Source organism: Mizuhopecten yessoensis, unplaced genomic scaffold, assembly GCF_002113885.1.
Source record: "Mizuhopecten yessoensis strain PY_sf001 unplaced genomic scaffold, ASM211388v2 scaffold11169, whole genome shotgun sequence".
Taxonomy (NCBI): Eukaryota; Metazoa; Mollusca; class Bivalvia; order Pectinida; family Pectinidae; genus Mizuhopecten; species Mizuhopecten yessoensis.
The window spans coordinates 1,928,507-1,954,629 of record NW_018408914.1 but is presented as its reverse complement, the minus strand read 5'-3'; the positions used below and the strand labels follow the sequence as shown (position 1 = coordinate 1,954,629).

The 26,123-nt window shown below is 37.8% G+C and overlaps 1 protein-coding gene across 1 annotated transcript in view; it reads right to left on the bottom strand.

Annotated features, from left to right (window-relative positions):
- LOC110467271 (taurocyamine kinase-like) overlaps positions 1 to 11,448 on the bottom strand; it is a 39,873-nt gene extending 28,425 nt beyond the window's left edge. Inside the window, exons 1-4 of the mRNA XM_021524328.1 lie at positions 11,041 to 11,448; positions 5,018 to 5,277; positions 4,651 to 4,799; positions 1,127 to 1,292 (exon numbers count right to left, since the gene is read on the bottom strand). Coding sequence (XP_021380003.1) covers positions 1,127 to 1,292; positions 4,651 to 4,799; positions 5,018 to 5,277; positions 11,041 to 11,233 — 768 coding nt within the window. The 5' untranslated portion in view covers positions 11,234 to 11,448. The remainder of the gene's footprint in view (positions 1 to 1,126; positions 1,293 to 4,650; positions 4,800 to 5,017; positions 5,278 to 11,040) is intronic.
- Positions 11,449 to 26,123: the final 14,675 nt, after the last annotated feature.

The window sequence follows — 26,123 nt, the reverse complement described above, 5'->3', positions numbered from 1 at the left end:
ATTACATAGATTATGCAGTTGTTAATATGATGTGATATGAACCTGAAAGAGTGCTATTAACCGAGGCAAACCGAGGTCAATAGCACTTGTTCAGGTTCATAGATATCGTATTTACCAGGAAAAAAGCCCATAACTGTTTTATTATATGCTTCAACAATAAAATAAAACAAAACAAAACTCAAGGTTCTGATTTTCGTACGCGAGCCTCGTTGTAAAATTTAGCCAGGTTTTAATTCACCAAACAGTTCAGCATTGTAGCTTTCGAAGGCACCGACTAGGTTCTTTTTCTTAAGATAAGCATGGAGGACATGCACTGCGTGTTCAATGGCCTTTTTATGTTAACAGTATCTTTATCCTCGAATAGTTTTGGTAATTTTCTGATGTAACGGAGGAGAAACGTTCGCCTGCAGCCATCTTCTAATGTCGTCTGACAGATCGCCTTCCGATCTAACTGCGCTTGCGCTACGACATGTTCCGGAGAATTTCCATATAGGCTATATTTAGTAAACGATATTCACCGGATATCCAGTCTACATTAAAGAATTATGTAATCTTGGAAAGTGTGTTGTTCATTCTCTTGTGACAAATGTGGCTTTTTGTACATGTGTAAATATCCTGTTTATAATGTGTTTACACTGATAAGTCGCAAGACTTAACGTTAATAAAGAACTTAAACATGAGTTTTTGAGGACTGGTCACGTGTATAGGATCCGATCAATGTAAGAAATTTCCATGCATATAATAAATCATTTTATCACATAGATATCGGTAAATTACATAAATATCGTTAAATTACATATATATCGGTATATTACATAGATATCGTACGTAGTTTTATTTCTCTATACAGCGGTACAGAACTTTCCTAATAAAAGTTAAGGTCTTAATTCTGACTCTTGAGCGTGTTTTCTGAAGTAGATCACTGTCTCATCATTAACAGAAAGGTTATATAACAGTATCAAAATGTCTCTCAGTTACAATTAGTTTGCGCAGATTTTGTGGACTCTGACCAATTTAGTCGATTAAATTATATAAAGAACCCTCTCAGCAACGTATATAATCACTCTATTAAATCTTTCAACAAATACGGAGGTTCAATGATATTCTAATAAGGTGTGATTCTCACCGTTACAAGCCTTTTCCAGACGGTAGCCAAGTCCCCTCCTTTTTGCATGGAGATGAAGCGGAGATGGTCCTCCTCGTTAATCCAGGTGAGGAACTTCTTGTCTTTACTGAAGTAGATACCACGGCCTATCGGCCAGTCGTTGTAGCCACATGCTGATCGCAGACATCTGTGTGTCAAACAACATCGTCATTATCATCAACTCATAAAAGACGAAAAAACCTGATGCAAAAACTTGTCGTTATCATCGGGAAATCTGGACATAATGCTCCTCCCCCGTCCCCCGCCCCCAAGAAAATAGTTGTCTATAACTTTCTATATTGTTACATATGTTAATGATTTGGTGTCAAAATGTCCACTAAGGTAACATCACACACACCTGTCAAACTGTCCACTAAGGTAACATCACATACACCTGTCAAACTGTCCACTATGGTAACATCACATACACCTGCCAAACTGTCCACTAAGGTAACATCACATATACCTGTCAAAATGTTCACTAAGGTAACATCACATACCCCTGTCAAACTGTCCACTAAGGTAACATCACATATACCTGTCAAAATGTTCACTAAGGTAACATCACATACCCCTGTCAAACTGTCCACTAAGGTAACATCACATACACTTGTCATAATGTCCACTAAGGTAACATCACATACACTTGTCAAAATGTCCACTAAGGTAACATCACATACCCCTGGCAAACTGTCCACTATGGTAACATCACATACATCTGCCAAACTGTCCACTAAGGTAACATCACATACACCTGTCAAAATGTCCACTAAGGTAACATCACATACACTTGTCATAATGTCCACTAAGGTAACATCACATAGACCTGTCATAATGTCCACTAAGGTAACATCACATACACTTGTCATAATGTCCACTAAGGTAACATCACATACACCTGTCAAAATGTCCACTAAGGTAATATCACATACACCTGTCAAACTGTCCACTAAGGTAACATCATATACACCTGTCAAAATGTCCACTAAGGTAACATCACATACACGTGTCAAACTGTCCACTAAGGTAACATCACATACCCCTGTCAAAATGTCCACAAAGGTAACATCACATACACCTGTCAAAATGTCCACTAAGGTAATATCACATACACCTGTCAAAATGTCCACTAAGGTAATATCACATACACCTGTCAAAATGTCCACTAAGGTAATATCACATACACCTGTCAAACTGTCCACTAAGGTAACATCACATACTTCTGTCAAACTGTCCACTAAGGTAACATCACATACACCTGTCAAACTGTTCACTAAGGTAACATCACATACACCTGTCAAAATGTCCACTAAGGTAACACGGTAATATTACATAGATAACTACGGTAATGGTACATAGATAACAACGGTAATGTTACATAGATATATACGGTAATGTTACATAGATAACTACGGTAATGGTACATTGATAACTACGGTAATGTTACATATATAACTACGGTAATGTTACATAGAAAACTACGGTAATGTTACATAGATATCTACGGTAATATTTCATAGATAACTACGGTAATGTTGCATAGATAACTACGGTAATGTTACATAGATAACTACGATAATGCTACATAGATAACTACGGTAATGTTACATAGATAACTACGGTAATGTTACATCAATAAATAACAACGGTTATATTACATAAATGGATAACTACGATAATACTACATAGATAACTATGGTAATGTTACATAGATAACTACGGTAATGTTACACAGATAACCACAGTAATAATACATAAATGGATAACTACGATAATGTTACATAGACAACTACGGTAATGTTACATAAATAACTATGTTAATGTTACATAGATAACTACGATAATATTACATAGAAAGCTACGGTTATAATATAATATTAAATAACTACGGTAATATTACATAGAAAGATAACCACGGTAATATTACATAAATAGTGTTGAATACATAGCTTATTATTTGAACACTACCTAATAGCAGTGGTATTAAATATTCATGTGCACCAATAGAGTCAGGTGTCGTTTATTAAATCAATGTCCCCTGTGGCAAACGACACTGGTGTTAGTTACGTTATCCCATTAAAATATAGCAATTCGTCTACGGACGTAAGGGCGCAACATGAACATTAGGAGCAGTAGGGACAGAAAAAATCACCAGAGGCATGGTAAACATCGGGGGGAGAACCGACATCCGGAACAAGAGAAAGAACACCAGGGGCATGATAAACATCGGGGGGAGAACCGACATCCGGAACGGGGCATGATAAACATCGGGAGGGGGGGAGGGGGAACCGACATCCGGAACAAGAGAAAGAACACCAGAGGCATGGTAAACATCGGGGGGAGAACCGACATCCGGAACAAAAGAAAGAACACCAGGGGCATGATAAACATGGGGGGGAGAACCGACACCCGGAACGGGGCATGATAAACATGGGGAGGGGGGGGGGGGGAACCGATATACGGAACAAGAGAAAGAACACAAGGGGCATGGTAAACATCGGGGGGGAGGGGAGGAACCGACGTCCGGAACAAGAGAAAGGACACTGGGGGCATGGTAAACATCGAGGGGGGGGGGGCAGAACCGACATCCGGAACAAGAGAAAGAACACCAGGGGCATGGTAAACATCGGGGGGGAGAACCGACATCCTGAACAAGGCATGGTAAACATCGTAGGGGGAGAACTGACATCCGGAACGAGGCATGGTAAACATCGGGGGTAGAACCGACATCCGGAACGAGGCATGGTCAACATCGGGGGGAGAACCGACATCCGGAACGAGGCATGGTCAACATCGGAGGGGGAGAACCGACATCCGGAACGAGGCATGGTAAACATCGGGGGGAGAACCGACATCCGGAACAAGAGAAGCAACAGGAAGAGCAGAAACTGGAAGAGGCTGTGTCTGGACAAAGGGTAAAATCAGAGGAGAAGAGGACGAGAAACGACAGTATGATCAGAAATAAGGGAAGCAGAGGTCGGTACCAACTAAGAGGATGGGCAGGAGAGGAGGACCGGGGAAAGGAGAAACAAGAACTGTAGGAAGAACCGACTATCAGGAGGAGTTATCATTCACAGCGGGCGAATTGGAGATAGAGAAAAAGGGAACGAATCGAACAGGATATGAAGACCTATGCCTTAACGAAATAATGGCTGATAAAACGGGGGGGGGGGGGGGGGGAGCAACATATTTTAGAGTTAAGACTTGTTTCTTGGTCCCTTGTTAATACTTTTATCAATAAATATTATATATACTGTATCAAACATAATATACAATATAACAAATGTTTATGCTAAGGACCTTCACAGCCATAACACCAGATACCTAGTGTCATTCCTGACATTCTTGCTCAAGTCCAAGATTTGTTTAACGGATAGTGTAATCGAGTCAGGCACCTGTCTACCGTCATGAACAATCCTTATTTTCGGAAACTTTCCCAGAGATTATTATATAATTTTCAGTCGGAAATTTTCAGTCAAGGTGAGAAGCAGAAAGAGGAATCTTACTTGTCGTCATCCTTGAAGAGGAAGTGGTCCTCTATGAGCTGTTTCTCATCCTCCTTTGTCATCTTTTCCAGTGAGAAGTACTCCCCCTTTAGATCGCCATCCAAATGTTCCAGAGCCTTGATCGTCTTATCCTCCATATCTCGACGTTTCTGTGAACATCGATTCGGCAAGTGTAAATATTAAGTTTTGACAATAAAATATTGGAGTTTATCTAGTTATGGCCATAATACTGTTTACCGCAGACAAAAGGTCATTTGTATTCATTTCATAAAACAAGGCAAGTTTGATACTGCCTTACCATTATTTGAAAAGTGTTTTTTTTATCTTACTGTAAACACTCATTTATGTATGAAAATTAACACCTTACCTGCTCGTCTGCACCTGGAGGGAAGGGGAAGCCCGCGTGACTTCTACCAACACGTACACGTGTGGAGACGATAAATTCGCCGGCGGGATCCAGATCATCAAACCCGAGTTTGTCCATGTCTCCGAAGTCTGGGGTGGGATGCTCTACCTTTGTGATCTTGTGATAGTCCATTATTAGCGGATCAAACAGTTCTTTAAAGACTTCATAGGCTTCTGGATCACACGCGTACAGACCCACACCACTGTGCATGTTCTTACAGCCTGCAATACAACAGGTGAATAGCTAGTCACTTACAATCTGTGGAGCCAAACAATGAATTAGAGAACATTTCAAGGAATTAAAGAATGTATGTAAAAGTATCATAAAAGACATAGTCTATGTATTATCTTTTTTGACATCTACTGAGAGTAAGACTAAAATACACACAGCACCATGTATCTATAAGATATATCTTATACTAAGATACACACAGCACCATGTATCTGTCAGGTTGCAGTATTGCCAGCACCATGTATCTATACGATATATCTTATACTAAGATACACACAGCACCATGTATCTGTCAGATTACAGTATTGCCAGCACCAGGTATCTATAAGATATATCTTATACTAAGATACACAAAGCACCATGTATCTGTCAGGTTACAGTATTGCCAGCACCAGGTATCTATAAGATATATATTATACTAAGATACACAAAGCACCATGTATCTGTCGGGTTACAGTATTGCCAGCACCAGGTATCTATAAGATATATCTTATACTAAGATACACAAAGCACCATGTATCTGTCAGGTTACAGTATTGCCAGCACAATGTATCTATAAGATATATCTTATACTAAGATACACAAAGCACCATGTATCTGTCGGGTTACAGAATTTCCAGCACCAGGTATCGATAAGATATATCTTATACTTAGATACACCATGTAACTACATATTTTTATATTAAGATACAGACACCATGCATCCTCAAATATCTCTAAGAGTAAAATAAATTGAGCACCGTGTACTTAAAGATAACTTTTATATATCAAAAATAACTTTAGAGAGCATTATGCCTCTATGATATATTTCTTGGATTAAGATAAAGAAAGCACCAGTTTTCCGTAATTAATCTTAGTCTAAGATAAAAACAAAAAAACAAAAAAACAAAACATAACACCATGAATCTATCAAAAATGGTTTTGACTAAGATATGTACAAGACGATAATATACTGATTGTACCTATAAGTTGTATCTTAGGCTAAGGTACTGGCTGTATCTATCAGATATATCTTAGTCTTAAATATGGCTGTATCTATAAGATATCTCTTAGGCTAAGATACAGACGGGCTGGCACCACATTTATTGTATGTACAGACATTACTGTGTAAATGTATCTGTCAGATATTTAGGGTTACTGGTATTGTTACATTGTTGAAACTCTTATTAAGTTACATATAATTATTTGGTTACAAAGTGATAACCAGTGGAGGTAAATGGTGCATAATTGATACACTAGTAGGGGTACGCATAGTGATACACCAGTAGGGGTATGTATTGTGGGATACCAGTTTTGTACATAAGTGATACACTAGTAGGGGTACGTATAGTGATACACCAGTAGGGGTATGTAAAGTGGAGTACCAGCTTTGTACATAAGTGATATACCAGTAGGGTTACGTATTGTGGGATACCAGTTTTGTACATAAGTGATATACCAGTAGGGTTATGTATATTGGTGTACCAGCTTTGTACATAAGTGATACACAAGTAGGGGTATGTATATTGGTGTACCAGCTTTGTACATAAGTGATCCACAAGTAGGGGTTATGTATATTGGTGTACCAGCTTTGTACATAAGTGATACACAAGTAGGGGTATGTATATTGGGATACCAGTTTTGTACATAAGTGATACACTAGTAGGGGTATGTATATTGGGGTACCAGCTTTGTACATAAGTGATCCACAAGTAGGGGTTATGTATATTGGTGCACCAGCTTTGTACATAAGTGATATATCAGTAGGGGTATGTATATTGGGGCATCAACTTTGTACATAGGTGATATACCAGTAGGGGTACGTGTAGTAGGGTACCAGCTTTTTACATAAGTGATACACTAGTAGGTACGTATAGTTGGGAACCAGCTTTGTACATAAGTGATACACTAGTAGGGGTACGTATAGTTGGGTACCAGCTTTGTACATAGTTGATACACCAGTTGGTAAGTATAGTGGGGTACCAGCTTTGTACATAAGTGATACACTAGTAGGGGTATATATATTGGGGTACCAGCTTTGTACATAAGTGATACACTAGTAGGGGTATATATATTGGGGTACCAGCTTTGTACATAAGTGATACACTAGTAGGGGTACGTATAGTGGGGTACCAACTTTTTACATAAGTGATACACCAGTAGGGGTACGTATAGTGATACACCAGTAGGGGTACGTATAGTGGGGTACCAACTTTGTATATACATGATACACCAGTAGGGGTACGTATATTGGGGTACCAGCTTTGTACATAAGTGATACACTAGTAGGGGTACGTATAGTTGGGTACCAACTTTTTACATACGTGATACACTAGCAGGGGTACGTATAGTTGGGTACCAACTTTTTACATACGTGATACACTAGTAGGGGTACGTGTAGTGGGGTACAAGCTTTGTACATAAGTGATACACTAGTACGGGTACGTATAGTGGGATACCAGCTTTGTACATAAGTGATACATCAGTAGGGGTACGTATAGTGGGATACCAGCTTTGTACATAAGTGATACATCAGTAGGGGTATGTATATTTGAGTACCAGCTTTGTACATAATTAAAGCGATACACCAGAGACGGAGGTTATATAAGTGATACACTAGTACGTACAGCGGGTTATCAAATTGTTAGATATAGTGGGGATAGCCTTTTACATATGTGATACAGTATTGAGGTATGTACACATGGGTACTACCAGTGACACACGTGTGTTTGGACGAAATGTCACTACACTGGCGTTATGTACATATAGTCACTACACTGGCGTTATGTACATATAGTCACTACACTAGCGTTGTGTACAGTTAGTCACTACACTAGGCGCTATGTACAGATAGCCCCTACACTAGACGATATGTACAGGTAGTCACTACACTAGGCGTTATGTACGAGTAGTCACTACACTAGCGTTGTGTACAGATAGTCACTACACTAGGCGCTATGTACAGATAGCCACTACACTAGACGTTATGTACAGGTAGTCACTACACTAGCGTTATGTACAGGTAGTCATTACACTAGCGTTATGTACAAATAGTCACCACAATAGCGTTATGTACAGGTAGTCACCACAATAGCGTTATGTACAGATAGTCACTACACTAGGCGTTATGTACAAGTAGTCACTACACTAGCGTTGTGTACAGATAGTCACTACACTAGGCGTTATGTACAGGTAGTCACTACACTAGCGTTATGTACAGCTAGCCACTACACTAGACGTTATGTACAGGTAGTCACTACACTAGGCGTTATGTACAGGTAGTCACTACACTAGCGTTATGTACATATAGTCACTACACTAGCGTTGTGTACATGTAGTCACTACACTGGCGTTATGTACATGTAGTCACTACACTGGCGTTATGTACAGGTAGTCACTACACTGGCGTTGTGTACAGGTAGTAACTACACTAGCGTTATGTACAGGTAGTCAGTACACTAGCGTTGTGTACAGGTAGTCACTAAACTAGGCGTTATGTACATATAGTCACTACACTATCGTTATGTACAGATAGTCACTACACTGGCGTTATGTACATATAGTCACTACACTAGCGTTATGTACAGCTAGCCACTACACTAGACGTTATGTACAGGTAGTCACTACACTAGGCGTTATGTACAGGAAGTCACTACACTAGGCGTTATGTACATATAGTCACTACACTAGCGTTATGTACAGATAGTCACTACACTAGCGTTGTGTACAGGTAGTCACTACACTAGCGTTGTGTACAGGTAGTAACTACACTAGACGTTATGTACAGGTAGTCACTACACTAGCGTTGTGTACAGGTAGTAACCACACTAGCGTTATGTACAGGTAGTCATTACACTAGCGTTGTGTATAGGTAGTAAATACACTAGCGTTATGTACAGGTAGTCATTACACTAGCGTTGTGTATAGGTAGTAAATACACTAGCGTTATGTACAGGTAGTCATTACACTAGCGTTGTGTACAGGTAGTAACTACACTAGACGTTATGTACAGGCAGTCACTACACTAGCGTTGTGTACAGGGAGTCACTACACTAGCGTTGTGTACAGGTAGTAACTACACTAGGCGTTATGTACAGATAGTCACTACAGTACTGTTACATGTGTTTATATATACCCAGACATATACTACACAGGGGGTTTGTTTCGTATCATCAAGGGATTAAGCAAACATCATAAAGTTAAGCCCCATTGAATTGTATGAGTGGTGTATCTACGACATGTAACTATCGACAGGGGAGGTTGTCCTACATGGTCCTCTGCTGATAGTGTGATGATATATAGATTGTTATATACATGTTACAGTAAATACATGAACTTATATATTCGCACCTTTCGCCTTCTAACAGGAAGTGAGTTGCAATTTAAAATTTCCCTCGACATTTTATTTGTCTTAAGTGTACTCGGAGTTCTGTCTAAAATATGTTAATAGCTTACATTATGTGTATCTTGTTATTATTGGTACCAAGAAAGAGGTTCAGTTTCATTTATTTTATTATTTCGTCCTCGTTTTCTTTTAGAACCGATATTTCAATTCATTCCAGTAAGAAATAAAATGATTGATGCTTTCGTGATCAGATAGGAGTGCTAGTCGCAGTTGGTAAAGTGCTTCTACATACAGACCGGAAGTTCTTATATTGTAAGTTGTGCTAGCAGGACTTCTACTTACAGACCGGAAGTTCTTATATGGTTAGTTGTGCTAGCAGGATTTCTACTTACAGACCGGAAGCTTTTACATTGTAAGTTGTGCTAGCAGGACTTCTACTTACAGACCGGAAGTTCTCATATTGTTAGTTGTGCTAGCAGGACTTCTACTTACAGACCAGAATTTCTTATATTGTTAGTTGTGCTAGCAGGACTTCTATTTACAGACCGGAAGGTCTTATATTGTTAGTTGTGCTAGCAGGACTTCTACTTACAGACCGGAATTTCTTATATTGTTAGTTGTGCTAGCAGGACTTCTACTTACAGACCGGAAGTTTTTACATTGTTAGTTGTGCTAGCAGGACTTCTACTTTCAGACCGGAAGTTTTTACATTGTAAGTTGTGCTAGCAGGACTTCTACTCGTGCCATTTAACAACTTTGTAATAATGATTGTTTAAGTCTACCCAGAGGTATATATATATACCAGCACCATGGGTTGTAACAAAGTGCAGAAAGGAACAACTTATTCGGTTGTTTTTTGACGTCAGAAAAATCGTTGCATGTTTCTTTGACCATGATGTTCGAAAAAAGACTTAAACTTCTTTATTAAGCTACAATTCAACCCGATCACATGGACCTAATAAACAAGCCCTTAGTATTGCAGTATGTAGGCCCAACCTTACCTCAGCAGGACACTCGCTATAACCGTCCGACTACACCCACAACCCATAATCCGACTACGATTAACATATTACGTGTTAACGGGAATGAATAGGGCAGAACTTAAATAATACACCATAATAAATCCCTAACTCAATAAAAGAGGAATTAGTCGTAATCCTGTATACCTGTAAATGAAATTGCAATTCATGTACTGCAATCACCTTACGTTATGATAAAAAAAAATATGATGCTATAAATATAAAAAAAAATAGAGATATGTTCGATTCTTATAACATGTGACAATACGTGACCTGATTAATTAACAGTATCGTCTCATCAGTGCCATCTTTTTATCCGGCACACAATAAGATAATAAAGAATAATGATCACACTTACATTGTGCAGGAGATAAATATTGTGAATGAGAATACGTTCTCTGGTTACTTACCTGAATTTATACATTGTGCTAGTGTGCCTCCTATCGACGTCTTCTTGTCCTTCAGCAGATCAAATCTTTCCTGTGTAAGATGCTTCTTAAGTAGGGATTTAGTGTTTCCTTTTTGTAACATGGCGTACAGTTCGTCCACGTCCCCTACCACCTCATTCATGTTGGCGATCTTACTCCCAGCTTGACCACACATTATGGTAGATGTAATAGGTACTGTAACCTTTCCGACGTCTCACTCAACTTTCTATCTGGCTCAAAAGACCTTATACGGGACTTAGTGCGGGTCCGTGTTACTGCTACCCTTGTATTACCCACCTGCCTTTTTTACCTGGGACCGTTAGTGAATGAACAACACAGGTTTAGCACCATCGCAACCAAGCTTTGTGTTGGCGAGAGAAGCTCTGAATCATGTGAGTGCTTGCAGGGTTCGATACCTGTACAGGTACACTGCTAATCATACACCTGAAATATTATGATCTGGACGTATTATCTTTCGCAATCACACCAAAGGATTAATTCCATACTTAACGAGTTAATGTGTGGAATTATGCGATAGAGTACGGGTGTCCCGCGTGACGTTATCAGACATTTTATTCGTTAAGCATATTTACTACAACGGTCTCGGGATTTTTGCGGAAAATCGGCATGATAATTGATAAGATAACGAAAAACATATTTTTTATTCAATTTGATTAATTTTGAAATGTTTCTGCATATAACTATTACATGGGTCCACAAAGTGATTCATACAGACCCATTTGATGATGACAGGTAAACTAGGGGATCAATTTAACACTTAACGCTGAGTGCAAGCTTAAAATCAATATAAAACATTTGTAAATACAAATAGCTACAGTTATTTGTAATTTATACTGCATACGGCAGTGACGTATATATATATATATATATTATGTATGATATCATATAAACACAATTCAATAGCTGGGTGTTTTTTTACTCCTGAGGTTTTGACACGAATGTATCCAAGGACGGACCCTGAACCGCTATCTGACTTAAATCTACTACTATTGGTAACCAATAAACATATCAGCAGCGCTGTTATTCGATACGGCGAGACATGCACGCCAATTAGTGGGGTGATTCCCACTACCTACGTACCGTCTATATACCGACACACGTCCCCGTGACCTTACCCACTGGCCCTATACACATCGCTACCCCATCACGGGGCACGACCTCCCTATTGAACTGATCAGGAGATGGCAATCGTTATAACTATTCACGTAAGACTATACCTGTGTATTGGCCTGTCTATTGAAGACATATATTGGAGATTTCTTATTTGATAAATCGTTTAAAATGTAAAGGTTGTACGTGATTAACAATAGTAAACCAATGAAAGATCGTTCAAATTCGGTAGAGGAATTTACATTTATCGAGAGACGAGGATCGTGAAATGTATACTACACATTCGTAGACAATTGACGTACAATAAAAACGCGTATGTCTTTTATTATTTTTCTTTTAAATGTCTGTTTAATACCAGGTGTTAATTAAAGTGTTTATTTGTCAAACAGATGATATTCTCACCAATAGACAAGACAACTCAAGTCTACTGCTATTATAATGTTATAAAAGAGTAGGTCAGCAACGCACAGATCTGTTTCATAAAGATACCTGTATATATATATATATAATGATGCACAATTACGTTCAACAACAGGAAAGCATAATAAAGTTCCAAAATGAGCGTGCACCGGTTAGAAATGCAGGTATGTTTGAATGTTAAGAGGTAAAGACATACACAAAATAAAAATACAACCGGCGATAACTAACGCAAATTCCTGAGTGTGTAGGGGACCTTAGACAGTACGAGAGAGAGAACTAACCGTTGACCCGGCCACGTCATCGTTTATCCGGAACACCCAGTCCGTCGGATATTAGTTCGGCCCACCTTTGCATGCCGTGGTTGTTAAAGACATGAACTGTGTGTTTTATAATTGGTGTTTTGTCACATACATGTCGCACATCCTCAACGTCCATCTCAAACTATACTTTTCTAGATAACTGTGATATTAAGGAGATATGCCACATTTCGATGACGTGCATATGCCTTCCAAGAGTTGTACATGTGGTGTTCATGTATATAACAAGGATTGTATAGTTTGACTTGATTTACAAAATAATGGCTATTTGGGGAGATGCATGTACATTGATGTATATAGTTATATACATTGTATGCGTGCTATTTATATATTCTACTCAAGTTTGACTATCTCTTCTTCAAAGAAACATACTTTCAATTAAGCATTGAACTAGCGCGCATTATGTTGTTTGTTTGCAAAGCTGTGTCATTCAAATATATCATAAATACCATACAATAACAGTTCAATACTTATATTTACGTTTACTCTGCCTCATATGTTCTTTTTTAACTTACAATTTATATTTGAAATTTAAATATCCCGCCTTATCAACAGTCCACACAAATTCGTTCAATAGTTGGAACAGCGTGTTGTCGCGTGATGATTAGCAAACAAAGCAGTACTTTGAAATTTTAACAAACACTTCAATTTTATTCCACAATTCAGTTTCAATGCAATTGCGTATGATATGTCTATAGAATGGGATGATTACATAATAGAACCCTGAGCTGAAAGTTAGATCTGAAATTGTTTCGATTTTTCCCTGGAACAAATTTCGCGCATGGATAAATACAATGAACACCGTAAATCCGACCCTGCCCTCCACAAGGGAGTTATTTTTGGAAGTTAATTCTCTTTGCTCATTTTGTGAAGAATCCAGACGTGAATTTATTTGTTGATTGTATGGGAATCTGACTACAGTCGGTAGATTCTATAACAGCCTCGTTATTTAACATGTCGTCAGAAACTGAGGAAACCGTGGCTGCGAGACGCGTGAAACTGATATCGTTTGAAGTGATTGAACTTGCGACGGAGCACATTTATGAATGCTGTGACTCATATCAGTAGGTCTGTAACATACATGTATGTGTCAGTAGGTCTATAGAATATGTGTGTAACGAACCCCTGTTGATCAGTGCAGTGTAACAGACGATATTTCTGATATATTGCATGAGTGTTAAAATTGTTTCCATTGTCGGCATTGGTGATTTCAACCGATGTGCATTTTGTACGATATTGCAGACCTTGATCTTGTTTTTGTTGTAATAAAAGTATTTTTTATTTTTTATTTTGCACATAAATTTGCAATGACATTGTCAAGTCTCACAATGCCCAGCGATAGTTCAGCAGCCGTCATGTTTATTTACATTGGATATTGTAGTTCCGGTCAGTGTTGTATTAATACTCTAAGAATTGTGTCTCGTACGTGCTGCATGGTAATCAAAGTCCCATCAACGACACAGCTTTCAAAGAGGCTATATATATATAGTGACAATGCCATGCAAATGTAAATAAATATTACACGGATGATAAGATCTTTTTTTCTGCCACTACGTGAATAAAAATACAATATTAGTGTATCATAGAGATAGATATTGCTGATAGAGCTTAAAGTATATTTCAGATTTCTCTTGATAATGGATCAGCTGGGAGCGACTGCTTCGTGACGTCACTTATAGTGATATTGATATTTGAAATCTTCTCTTCCGGTTTAGACTTAGAGTACGGTGATTGTTCCGGAACAACTTGGGCTAGGCCTATAACAGGCAAGAATGGAGTCAACCTACTGCGTACGTAATGGTACATTGTTGTGGCTGTACAACCGTGGGTAACCAAATCCACACCAGCTCATACCGTACTGTGACAAAGTTCCTTAGCCTCGTAGCCGATACAGCCTTCGTTTTATTTCTAATTTTTAGTATGGAGGACATTGTACAGAAATGTACTAGTCTGATCCCCCCGATCATCCACATCTATATGTGGATTCTGCATATCCCGTTACTCCGGTGTCTGAAGATAAATGATGGAAACCTTTTTTTTTCCAGATTTTTAAAAACAAACATTTTTTTTGGCAAAAGGTGCCGACGGTAGCCCGGAGCAAAACTATATGATATACGTAGCGGAATACCATAGTACATAGTCCGGAATAAGATATTTTATAATCCGAAAAACAATACAATCTTCAAACTCAAGATGATCAGGAACAATGCAGGAAAAATTGTGTTTCTGATAAAAGATAATTTGATCATTCCTTTAGTTGATGTATCACAAACTTTGTCACGGATATAATTTTATCCAAGGTAATTACTAACCTTATATACATGTAACAAAATATCTTAAAACAAAAACACAGGTTTATCTGCACTTAATCTGAACTTTGTTGTGGTCAGCAAAATTATTGGAGTCATAGTGTGTTGACAACATTATTTGCAAAATGTGACATTAAAAACAAAATACTTCAATAATTCAGTGACTAAAATTTAATCTTTCAAATTAAAAAAAAAAAATTCCTGTTCTGTTGCAAAAATTCATAACTTGCATCTGAAGGTACTACAAGAAACTGATTCATATGATTTTCAGTAAGTTTATTGGCATGCACCTATATGGTGTCTTTTCAGATGAATTTACCGTAATGGTATGTGGATTTAAAAGTAGTGGATCAAGATTTTGAAGTTCAATGATTGTATGCACAAAATAAATTGTGCAGATGTAATGAAATTTTGTTTTCAAACAGGAAATATAGGTTGCTTTCAAATGAACACCCCTGCTATATGGGAAAATGTATTGTGCTGTAAATAAAAATCTAAACATCATTTCTGTTTCATATTGCTTTATTTAATTCACACATCAAAGAAACAAAGCACATTTGACCAATTCTCCTATTTAGTCATGGAAATAAATGAGTATATTTATTTGATAATAATTATTGTGAATGTAAATTGTTATGCAACTTAAATGTCATAAAATGGAATTATATTCAATAGTAACTACACTGTCTGAATTGTTTATCAAATTAAGAGTATTTTCTATGCATTCATACGCATAAGGCCTAGTATATTTTCAACAGCATAGATATGAGTTCAGTATTAATAGCTTCCCCATTGCCATTGGCCAGGATAGAATTGTTACATATACACCAAAACAACAACATGCAATGGTGTCGATCACCAAGACAAAAAGGAAAACAAAAATCAACGTATGTAAACGAAAACTGTTTCCTCACTTTTAAACGGTAGGCATCGATGTTTTTCCTCATGGAGGGAAAACATTTACATTGTAGAAAACACCCGTCTGTGCTTGCTTTTACTGGAAAAAAACGAGTCTTTTTTTTATATATGAAATGCACGTGTACCATTGTATCATGGGATTATATAAATATCACAAACGTCTGAAGCACGATCAGTTGACGGATACTTATTTTTTTGCATCGACCAAGATGTCTCGATCTACTGACAAAACGAAAGTAAAAAATAGGTAGGTTCACTCATACACGTAGCTAACCTTCAATGTCATGCACATAACTCTCAGCAAAATTGCTATAGCCTTTCTTCTGTTGGGACCGTGGGACCTTTGCCGACGAGTTTGCCCAACTTTCTATTGACGAAATTGTCAATTCCGGGACGCTTTTCAAATTTTTGGACCAGGAGCTGTCCGAAGGATCCATCCTGACGGTCATTTTCTGCGCCCTCAGCCTCGTTTTAGATTCAAGATGGCCGCCGCGTGAGAAAAGAGTATTGGCCGGAACACGGTAGTATATATTCCAGAATACGGTAGGGATATGTATACTGTCCGGACTACTGTACTATATAGTACGGAATACCACAGCTTATTATCCGGAATACGATAGTTTATAGTCCGAAAACGGTAGAATATAGTCCGGAATACGGTACTTTATAATCCGGAATACGGTAGTTTATAGTCCGGAAAACGGTCGTATATAGTCCGGAATAGGGTAGGATATTGTCCGGATTAGTTTCCTGTCCGGAATACGATTATTAGTCAGAGTAATATATAATACAGTAGTAATTAGTCGGGAGTATGATATTACGTTGGTTCCATGATAAAATGTTAAAGCTTCGTTATTGTACCAGACACTGTGATGCAGTCAGCCAAGTCTGCTTCATATAGAGTTTGAATCTACGATGGCCGATAGCAGCCGACACCAAACAACTACAATATAAGACATTTGTGTACTTGTACACTTTTTAAAAACTGTACATGTACACAATACAACTACAATATAACACATTAATGTACATGTACACTTTTTAAAAACTGAACATGTACACAATACAATTACAAGTGCTATAAACATTCTATAAACTTGATATTCCACACGCGGCGGTAAATGTAAAGACCAAACGACAAGGAAAGGGAATATGTTCATAAATCAGCGAAGAGGCGATAGAGGTCACCACACAGTGTTGCTACGTACACTGTACACAATATTTCGCTAGTTGATGCTTGAAGGCGACTTAATCTCATTACCTGAAAATGGATATACCAGAAAAGTTTGACATTAGTAATTATCAAGTATTAAATTTTCTTAATATTTTCTTTGTATGTTGATCGTTCTTATGCCCTATTTTTAATTTGAAAGAAATGTAACAGACATAAACCATCGTTATACGCATATCTATGTGGGCATTTTCTAATGTATGGGTTGGAGTCATAAAGTAGATCGTTGCATTGTTCAGTGTGAATAGTTGAGTACTAAAGTCAAATATAATATAATTCTTACTGTAACAAAAGTTGTATGTAGATTGTTCTGAGAGAAATAACCAGTGTTTTATACCAAAGGCAATAGCCTTCAAACTTGTGAATATGTCACATGGAACAATTTAAATTACATATTTTGGGTTATTGAGTTAAAATTATAATGCTATATACAAATTTAGTAACTACATGTTTTTGTTTTGTCTTCAACTAGTCACATAAAAATTATATGATATTTGGTATACCTCTGATTTGTGACCGTCTAGTATTGTTTGACTGCTGGGGAATCTAGTAATTTCCTTGTCGTTTATTAGCCACCGTATCAGACACGTGTGAAATATCAAAAAATTACATTTCGATACATTAAGGCATCGACTTCCTGATTTGATATTTTTTTTGTTTCTTCAAAGGTATATAGACAATAGAAAGCCTACGTGTGTACGGCTGTTTATACCTGTCTCCAACAGTAACTGTCATCTCACCATTCAGACAGTTAAAATTACCATTATACTGACAATTCAGCGCTCACCCATGTTGCCGTCACTTGAAGTGGTTAAAACCTAAACCGTGTAGCGCTGACAAGGGCGATTGTAAATCGTGTGTGTATAATATACACTTATTATCCATGCATGCGCGGCATTGTTCGAGTTAACTCTGCACACAGCCTGATCTGCTGTGTACGTGGCTTAGTCGAATGGAGACTAACACGCAAATTAACAAGAATAACTTTTAATGATTTTTAGCGACATTTGAAAATTTAATTCCATCAATGCAATTCAATTCAATGAAAACATAATTATATAGACATATCACATACCTAAATCAGTTTACACCTACGGTATAGCACTACGCCTACACATACCGATGTATTGTACAAAATAAGTATGAGATATAGAAAGCTTCTGATTCCATATAACCAGCCTCCATTTTACGAGGCGAAGCTGAGGGAAATAAGCCTGGTAAAGGGAGGGGGAATTAATTTGTTATGTTAATTTTGGAAAAGCAGTGTTCCACAAGTGTTTTCCGAAAATGTGTCGACTTCTTTTTTCTTCTGTTTAGCATCAGATTGGCTCGGTTATTGCCTTGAGGATGATACGGAAACGCCCGATGAGTTGTAGCAATCTGCTGGACCACTCACTATTGGCCATTTCTCAGGCATACAATTGAAAAGGGCGAGTGATCCGATTGGGATGTTGTAAGTTTTCAAACTGAACACACGGCTATGAGAGGATTAGCTTCCTTGGACAGTGAAGTCATGACAAGACCATGGATAAAATTCAATTAACAAATCCCCTCATATATAGTAGATCAAGTTAGAATACCCAACAAACGAAGAGTCTGTCCCTCCGTGCTTCCGTCCGGTAATGTTTCCGGGCTTTAACTCAAAAACTGTTCAAGATCACATTATGACGCTTTGTACGCACATCATTTTACTGTTAAATTCCAAAACCTCCATATAGATCTAAGTTTATATCGCCTCATAGACCAACACATGGTTTGAATGGTGACACAGAAAGGTATACGCATATACCGATAGTGAAATCTTTTTTTTTTTTATCTTTAAACGGCTTTTTTCTGAAATAATGTTTGACGTAGATTAACGTAGATAGGTATGCTGATTTTACAAAATATTTTTATGTGAATGATACATTTGAACAAAAGGCACAATGGGCCTGCATCGTTCAGCTGGTATTAATCTCACAACTGTAAAATAAATCTACAGGCAAAATATCAGTTTCACGACTCAAAGTCATTCAAAAGAACACTTGTGACTTTGAATATGGGCGAAGGTCATTCATTTGAACAAACTTGGTAGCCCTTCATGCCTGCATGTTACTAGCCAAATGCACTCGTCCCGGACCTTTTGGTTATTCATAAAACGTCGTTTAAATAAGTATAATTTTGAGTTTCCCAGCTCTACGATATTAGTTGTGAGGTGATTTGAGGACCTCAAGTTTTTCAAAGTTATGACCCAGGAATTACCATTACCTACAAAATACGTAGTTGTTCCGCGAGTGTGGAAAAATGTGGAAAATGTGTGGATTTTTTATTTTTACTTAACTTTTACGCAAATGCGGAAACCATGCTGGGGAAAATGCGTGTAAAATATGACTTAGTCATTTTCAAATGTTTTTTGGACTTTTCAAGGTTCAACATTCTGGTAGCTTTTAATTTTCAATGAAGAAAAAAATTCCTGGTTCCTGTACTAGTAAAAAGAAACTGCCATTCATATGATAAAAAAATCATTAGCATACAGTATGCTAATGATATTTTAATCATATGAATAGTGTTTAAAACACATGATTCAATAGCTAATTCAAAGAAATAGCAATGTGTCAAAGTTGTTGGGTCTCACCTGAACAGTGCCTCATGGTCACGACACCCAAGGATCCACTCAAATAACAAGTTTACCAGTTATTTGGTGTTACCATGTGATTCCGAATTTTATTAATTAATCAATGTGGGGGTTTTCAAATATTTGGAATTCGATTGTTTAAATTTTCCCACTATAGCGACGCCATTTTGTAGGTTATGGGTGTAACTAATCAACAAACTGTCTGACCCGGACCGAAAAATGGAATGGTAATTCTCACGTAGAAGAATTCCGGACCGCCTCTTTTTGTTGAAAAGTCTCTTTTCAAAAATGGCCGCCGTAAATTTGATGAGCAGGTGTCAGGTCACCTGAGCGTTTGTACCGAGCGGGAAAATATAAGGCACGGGAATAAGCATGTCCATGATAAAGACTTTTTTTAAATGGACGCCGCGAAGGTTTGGGCAAACGTCCGGATAAAATGTGGAATTTTCCCAAAAGAAAGAATGTCCCATACGTCTCATATAGTTATTTTTTCACTATTAAATCAGTTAAGAAAGTTGAAATTTTCAAACCCTATGGGGCACTTTGCGCCGACGGGGTTAGTCTCGTTCAACCAGACGCTTGATCACTTGTTATTCAAAAGTCTTGTCAAACACAGTACTTTGAAATTACCATCACCAGAGGGCTGTGCTTTTACTTACGTTTCCGGACGTTATATCAACGCCATTAAACATTTCAATGACTAATGAAATTAATGGAAAAAATACCTATACATGCATTCCTGAAGTACCCGTGTATTCACTTTTATTGAGAACAATGTTAGAAAATGTGTCAAATCTCCAGGTATTTTTTTAATAAATCAAAATATTCAATTTAATTTTGGGCCATTCAAATTCTGACTTTAAAAGTTTAAAAGAATGTGTCAACCTTTGACCAATGAAAAAAATTACCAGAATCTCGGTAAGCCTCGTTAAGATGTCACAAAACGAAAGCACCGGGTATGACCAGACTCTCTATTCGGCGTAGCTTGCGCAGGCAACAAGAGTCTGGTTGAACGAGACTACGCCGGGGTTTGATCTGTAAACACTTTGTCCACTTCTGGGGCAACCCCATACATGAAAGCCTTCTGGGACATTGAGGTCGCATACTATCTACAAAAGTATGATAGTGAACCATACGATGTCCGTATTTATTACATTTTACTAGTGAGATATCATGCATAGATTTTTCAGTTTCAAGTTTAGATGAAGCTTGACGGCAGAATAAATGGTCGTCTGGTTCCTATATATGTTACTACTCGAATGCTCAACTGATATTCGTTTCGTTTGTAAATCTTTCCAGTTAATAGCAGCAAAGGACATAAATGCATTGAGTAGTCCATTTAAAATGGCGCTCTCTATGATTGTCAAGCATCAGAACCTGGCGTCAAAATTTCCGCTACAAATTCCCGCGCTTTTCTGATGTAGCATATTTGCGTAGCCTGACGGGAATAAATAGAAATTTAATTGTTTTCCCGTTGAATATGATTTCACTCGTATAAAAAGTGTATGTGGAAGCAGAAGACGGTTACTATTTTATCCAAAGGTACATGTACATTGTTAGTCAAAATCGCGGCAGGCATAACTGATATTTTATATAAATCATGAACTGTCCTTTTCTCTCCTACTCTCTCTCTCTCTCAGTTGATGACGTTATTACCAAATCATTGACATTTAAACGTGTACAACAGTGTGTGCTAAGGGACGTTCCCTCGTGGTTGTTGGACTATTAGTAAGTCAATCTAAATATATAAAAAAAATGTCCAGTAGCTTTGCTACATTTTCTTGTTTTTATCAATATAATATATTTATACAAGCTAACCGAAACATAATATATTATACAATTATGGATTTTTTGTGCTGATGAATATGATGTGATATGAACCTGAAAAAGCGATATTAACCGAGGCGAAGCCGAGGACAATATCATTTTTTCATGTTCATATCACATCATATTTACCAGCACAAAAGCCCATAACTGTTTTATTATATACTTCAACAATACAATTTTGTATTGTTAATATTTGACTGGAACTCGCCAAGGTTGAATTAAACAGTTCGGCATCATAGCTTTCGAAGACATCGTTAAGGTTCTTTCCCTTAAGATAATATCGAGGACACACACTGTGTGTTCGGTGGCCTTTTTTGGTGTTAACAGCATCTTTATCTTCGAGCAGTTTTTGGAAATTTTCAGATGTAACGGAGGCGAAGCGTTCGCCAGCAGTCATTCTCCGTTGTCGACTGACAGATCGCGTTCCGTTCTAACTGCGCATGCGCTGCTACAGGTTCCGTGGAGTTTCCATATAGATTATATTTAGAAATCGATGTTCACCGGAAAAGCAGTCTATATGAGTTTTTGAGGACTGGTCACGTGTATAGGACCAAATGAATACATGGATTTGATTATGAAAATAAATGTACAAATGTATATATAGAAAAAAGGCTTATGCTTCCTTTTGTCATCAATGAAATATTGTCATCAACTATAAATTTACGCGCATTGAAATTGAATAGAATTGTCCGAAAAGAAGCGTTTTAATAACAATGCCTCTCTTTTAAGTACTGGAGTATGGTCAGGTATGGTTATAGAGTTGCAATTTCCACTATTTCAATTTCATAATGCTGGGCTAAATCCCCAGGGTCAGGGGCTGAACCCTGAAACTAGTGTGGTAGCATAAGTGTGAACTGTTCATGCCCAGCAATTGTATTATATAGCATTGTTATCTTTACTCTTTAAATTTTATAAATCCCAATGGGTCAACAGGACCACAATCAATCATAGTTGCACTAGTACATATAGTGCATTATAATGTCTTTCCATGTCCAGCAAACAAAGATTTAAGATCTCGCTAGTACTTGAGATCGAGTTCAAAAGTCAAATTGACCTTTTAACAACAGCTGAGATATGCTTCACTAAAACCGTTATTTCAGTACTTGAGATCAAGGTCATCGAAAGGTCCAACTGAGGTCAATGTGACCTCAATTTAGGATGGATATGCCGCCATCCTATAATATTCCTATATAAAAGGTTTGAAGGCAATTCATCAAACAGTCGTCAAGACATTCTCTGGGAACCATCATTTCAGTACTCGAGTTCAAGGTCAAATGTGAAATTGAGGTCACAGTAACCTTGTCTTTGGGATCCCACACATGCCCTCTCAGTATGTGCCTATACACAAAGTGTGATTCCTATGCATTGAACAGTGGCTGAGACTATGAGATATGCTCTAAAACTCAATATTTTAGTACGGGAGGTGAAGGTCATATTGAAACCACAGTGACCTTGTTTTACAATGTGACACCCCCCTTCGCATATGAAATGTGTATTGCTTATCTATGAAACAGCAGCTAAGATATGGTCTGGGAACCATCATTTCTGTAATCAAGTTTAAGGTCAAATGTCAAATTGGGGTCACAGTGACCTTGTTTCAGGATGTGAGGCACCACCTTCCATGAACTTCAAATAAAATAGTTGGATGCCATTTCATGTAAAGCAGCTGAACTATAGCAAGCAGAAAAATTAGGTGGAGCTTTGAATTTTGCATTTTGCACGTCCACATCATTCCACTATGATGCTTTTTCATAAATGGTATCTGTAATCTAGTACATGTACATGGTCAAACACATAAAAGTTATTGCTTATCTTGGCCAGACAGTAAGGGCCTTGATCTAAATAAGGGGAATGCGTGGGTCATAAAATCGCAAAACGTTTGAGTTGTGGCCTGTAAAAAAGACAACAAACAATTCAAAATCAGAGGCCCTTAATTTCGGGCTTCGTTCCTTGACATATGTTGGTTACAATTTGTCCTGTCCTGATGTATATGCCCATAAAGGTTTGCTGCCCCAGACTTGGACAAAGGGCCATAACTCTGCAAGTAAAGGGCCGAGGGCCCTAAATGTAGTATTTGACACTCCAGCATTTCAAGATGTGTATGTTTATTCAATTTGTGGTGCCAAGTTGATTTTTTTTAGACATTCTAGGTATGGCGTTTACAAAGATGAACAAAGGGCCTTAACTCTGCAAATGAGGGGCTAAGTAGTATGTGAATCCATGATGTAAGAATGCCCTAAAATAAAAATCATAGAAGTTATGGCTTGAACAAAAAGTTAAATAACAAAATGTTAAACTCTGCAAGTAAATAGTTTTTGGGTCAGGATTTTAAATGGACCATGCTTAAGTCAAAAGTTGTAAGTGTTATCATTTGCACAAAGAAAATGAACAAAACGCTTGTTCTGTTTGTAAGTGTGTAAGTTTCCCAGCTCTACGATAATAGTTGTGAGGTGTTAGGATCTCATTTTTTCAAAATTATGACCGAGGGACTGAGTCTCCATGGGTGCCGGCCATGCATGCTTTTATTATTTGTGTTTTCATCTGTTCTTTTACTCGGAACTTGTGAGTTTTGTCAAAGGTTAGGGATCTCAACCACTTAACCTGTTTTTGGGCCCAACCTGTCAGCTCCCTGGGGGTTAGTCCTTCCATTTGTACAGGTTTGTATCCCCACCATCCATCGATATGAAGGCTTCAAGTCAAGTTTAGTTTACTTTCAATCAGTGGTTCAGAAGATAAAAAATTGTGAGAAGAAAAGTTGAAAGAATACAGGCAGATGTTATTGTACAGCACAAATACAATCGCCTGGGTCCTTTTTATTTGTCACAACAAGCAGACTGAAGCTATTTAAGGTAGGAATATATTTAGTAACTGAAATTATATCCTTACCCGTGTACATATATTTTAAATTAATAAACCACATCATTAATCTTGCATGCATAACCAGAAAGTAATTTTCTATATATGACACATGTATCTTAACTATTCTTGTGCAGAATAGTGGAACTGGACTGAGTCATTTGCCTTCCACCAGGTAGCTCAGTTGGTGTTGAATATTAAAGAAAGTGAATTTGCGGGAAATGAAATTTGGAAATTGACCAATCAAAGCATAATATGCTAAATAATTATGCGAATATGGAAACCAGAGTGTAGACGGACCCCACCCATACAATTTTTGACTGGCGTATAAAAACCGCTTAAGATAACTTCAAAAAACTTATCTTTACATCAAACTAGTTAACTAATAGGGCCTTTCATTATTAGGGTGTCTTAAACTCTGACATTTTTAGCCTTAGTTACGCATATCGGATTTTGGGATTGATAAAAAAAAACAGGATTGCTGAAAGGCGGCCATCTGGAGTTTTGAGAGTTAAAGTTTGTTAGCGCTATTTTTCAGAAAGTGCTAAAGGGAGCTTTCTAAAATTCCACATGAAGGTTTCCCATGGTCTTAAGTGGAGCGTATCAAATTTTGGGACTGATCAGAAGACAAAGGTGGCGGGCAGGCGGCCATATTGAATTTGATAGTTAACGTTTATCAGCGCTATTTCTCAGAAAGTACTCGAGGGAGCTTTCTCAAATTTCACATGAAGGTTTCCAATGGTCCGTAGCTACGGATATGAAAGTTTTGGAACTGGTCGAGGAACTAAAATGGCGGACACGTGAATATCTTCGAGTTTTGAGCGTTAAGTTTAATAGCGCTTTTTCTCGGAAAGTACTCAAGGGGGCTTTCTCAAATTTCCTATGGAGGCTCCCAATAGTCCGTGGTTACGCATATCGAAATGTTGGGACTGATTAGAAGACCAACATTGCCAACAGGCGGATATCTTCAATCCAAGTCAAGATGGCCGCCGGAGTAGGTGGGGTGTTTTTATGCTCTTACTACCTGGGCTTTTTATGCAGTTTTACATCAGCCTGTATGAACTGAAACTTTGCAAGCATGACATTTATCACCCCAACAACACATGACCAGTCTTGGATTTAAGAATGTGTATAAACATTTCCTTACTAAAATATCTTATAGACAGTCAAGCTCGGAATGTCTAATAGACAGTCAAGCTCGGAATGTCTTATAGACAGTCAAGCTCAGGAGGTCTTATAGACAGTCAAGCTCGGAATGTCTTATAGACAGTCAAGCTCGGAATGTCTAATAGACAGTCAAGCTCGGAATGTCTTATAGACAGTCACCTCGGAATGTCTAATAGATAGTCAAGCTCGGAATGTCTTATAGACAGTCAAGCTCGGAATGTCTTATAGACAGTCAAGCTTGGAATGTCTAATAGACAGTCAAGCTCGGAATGTCT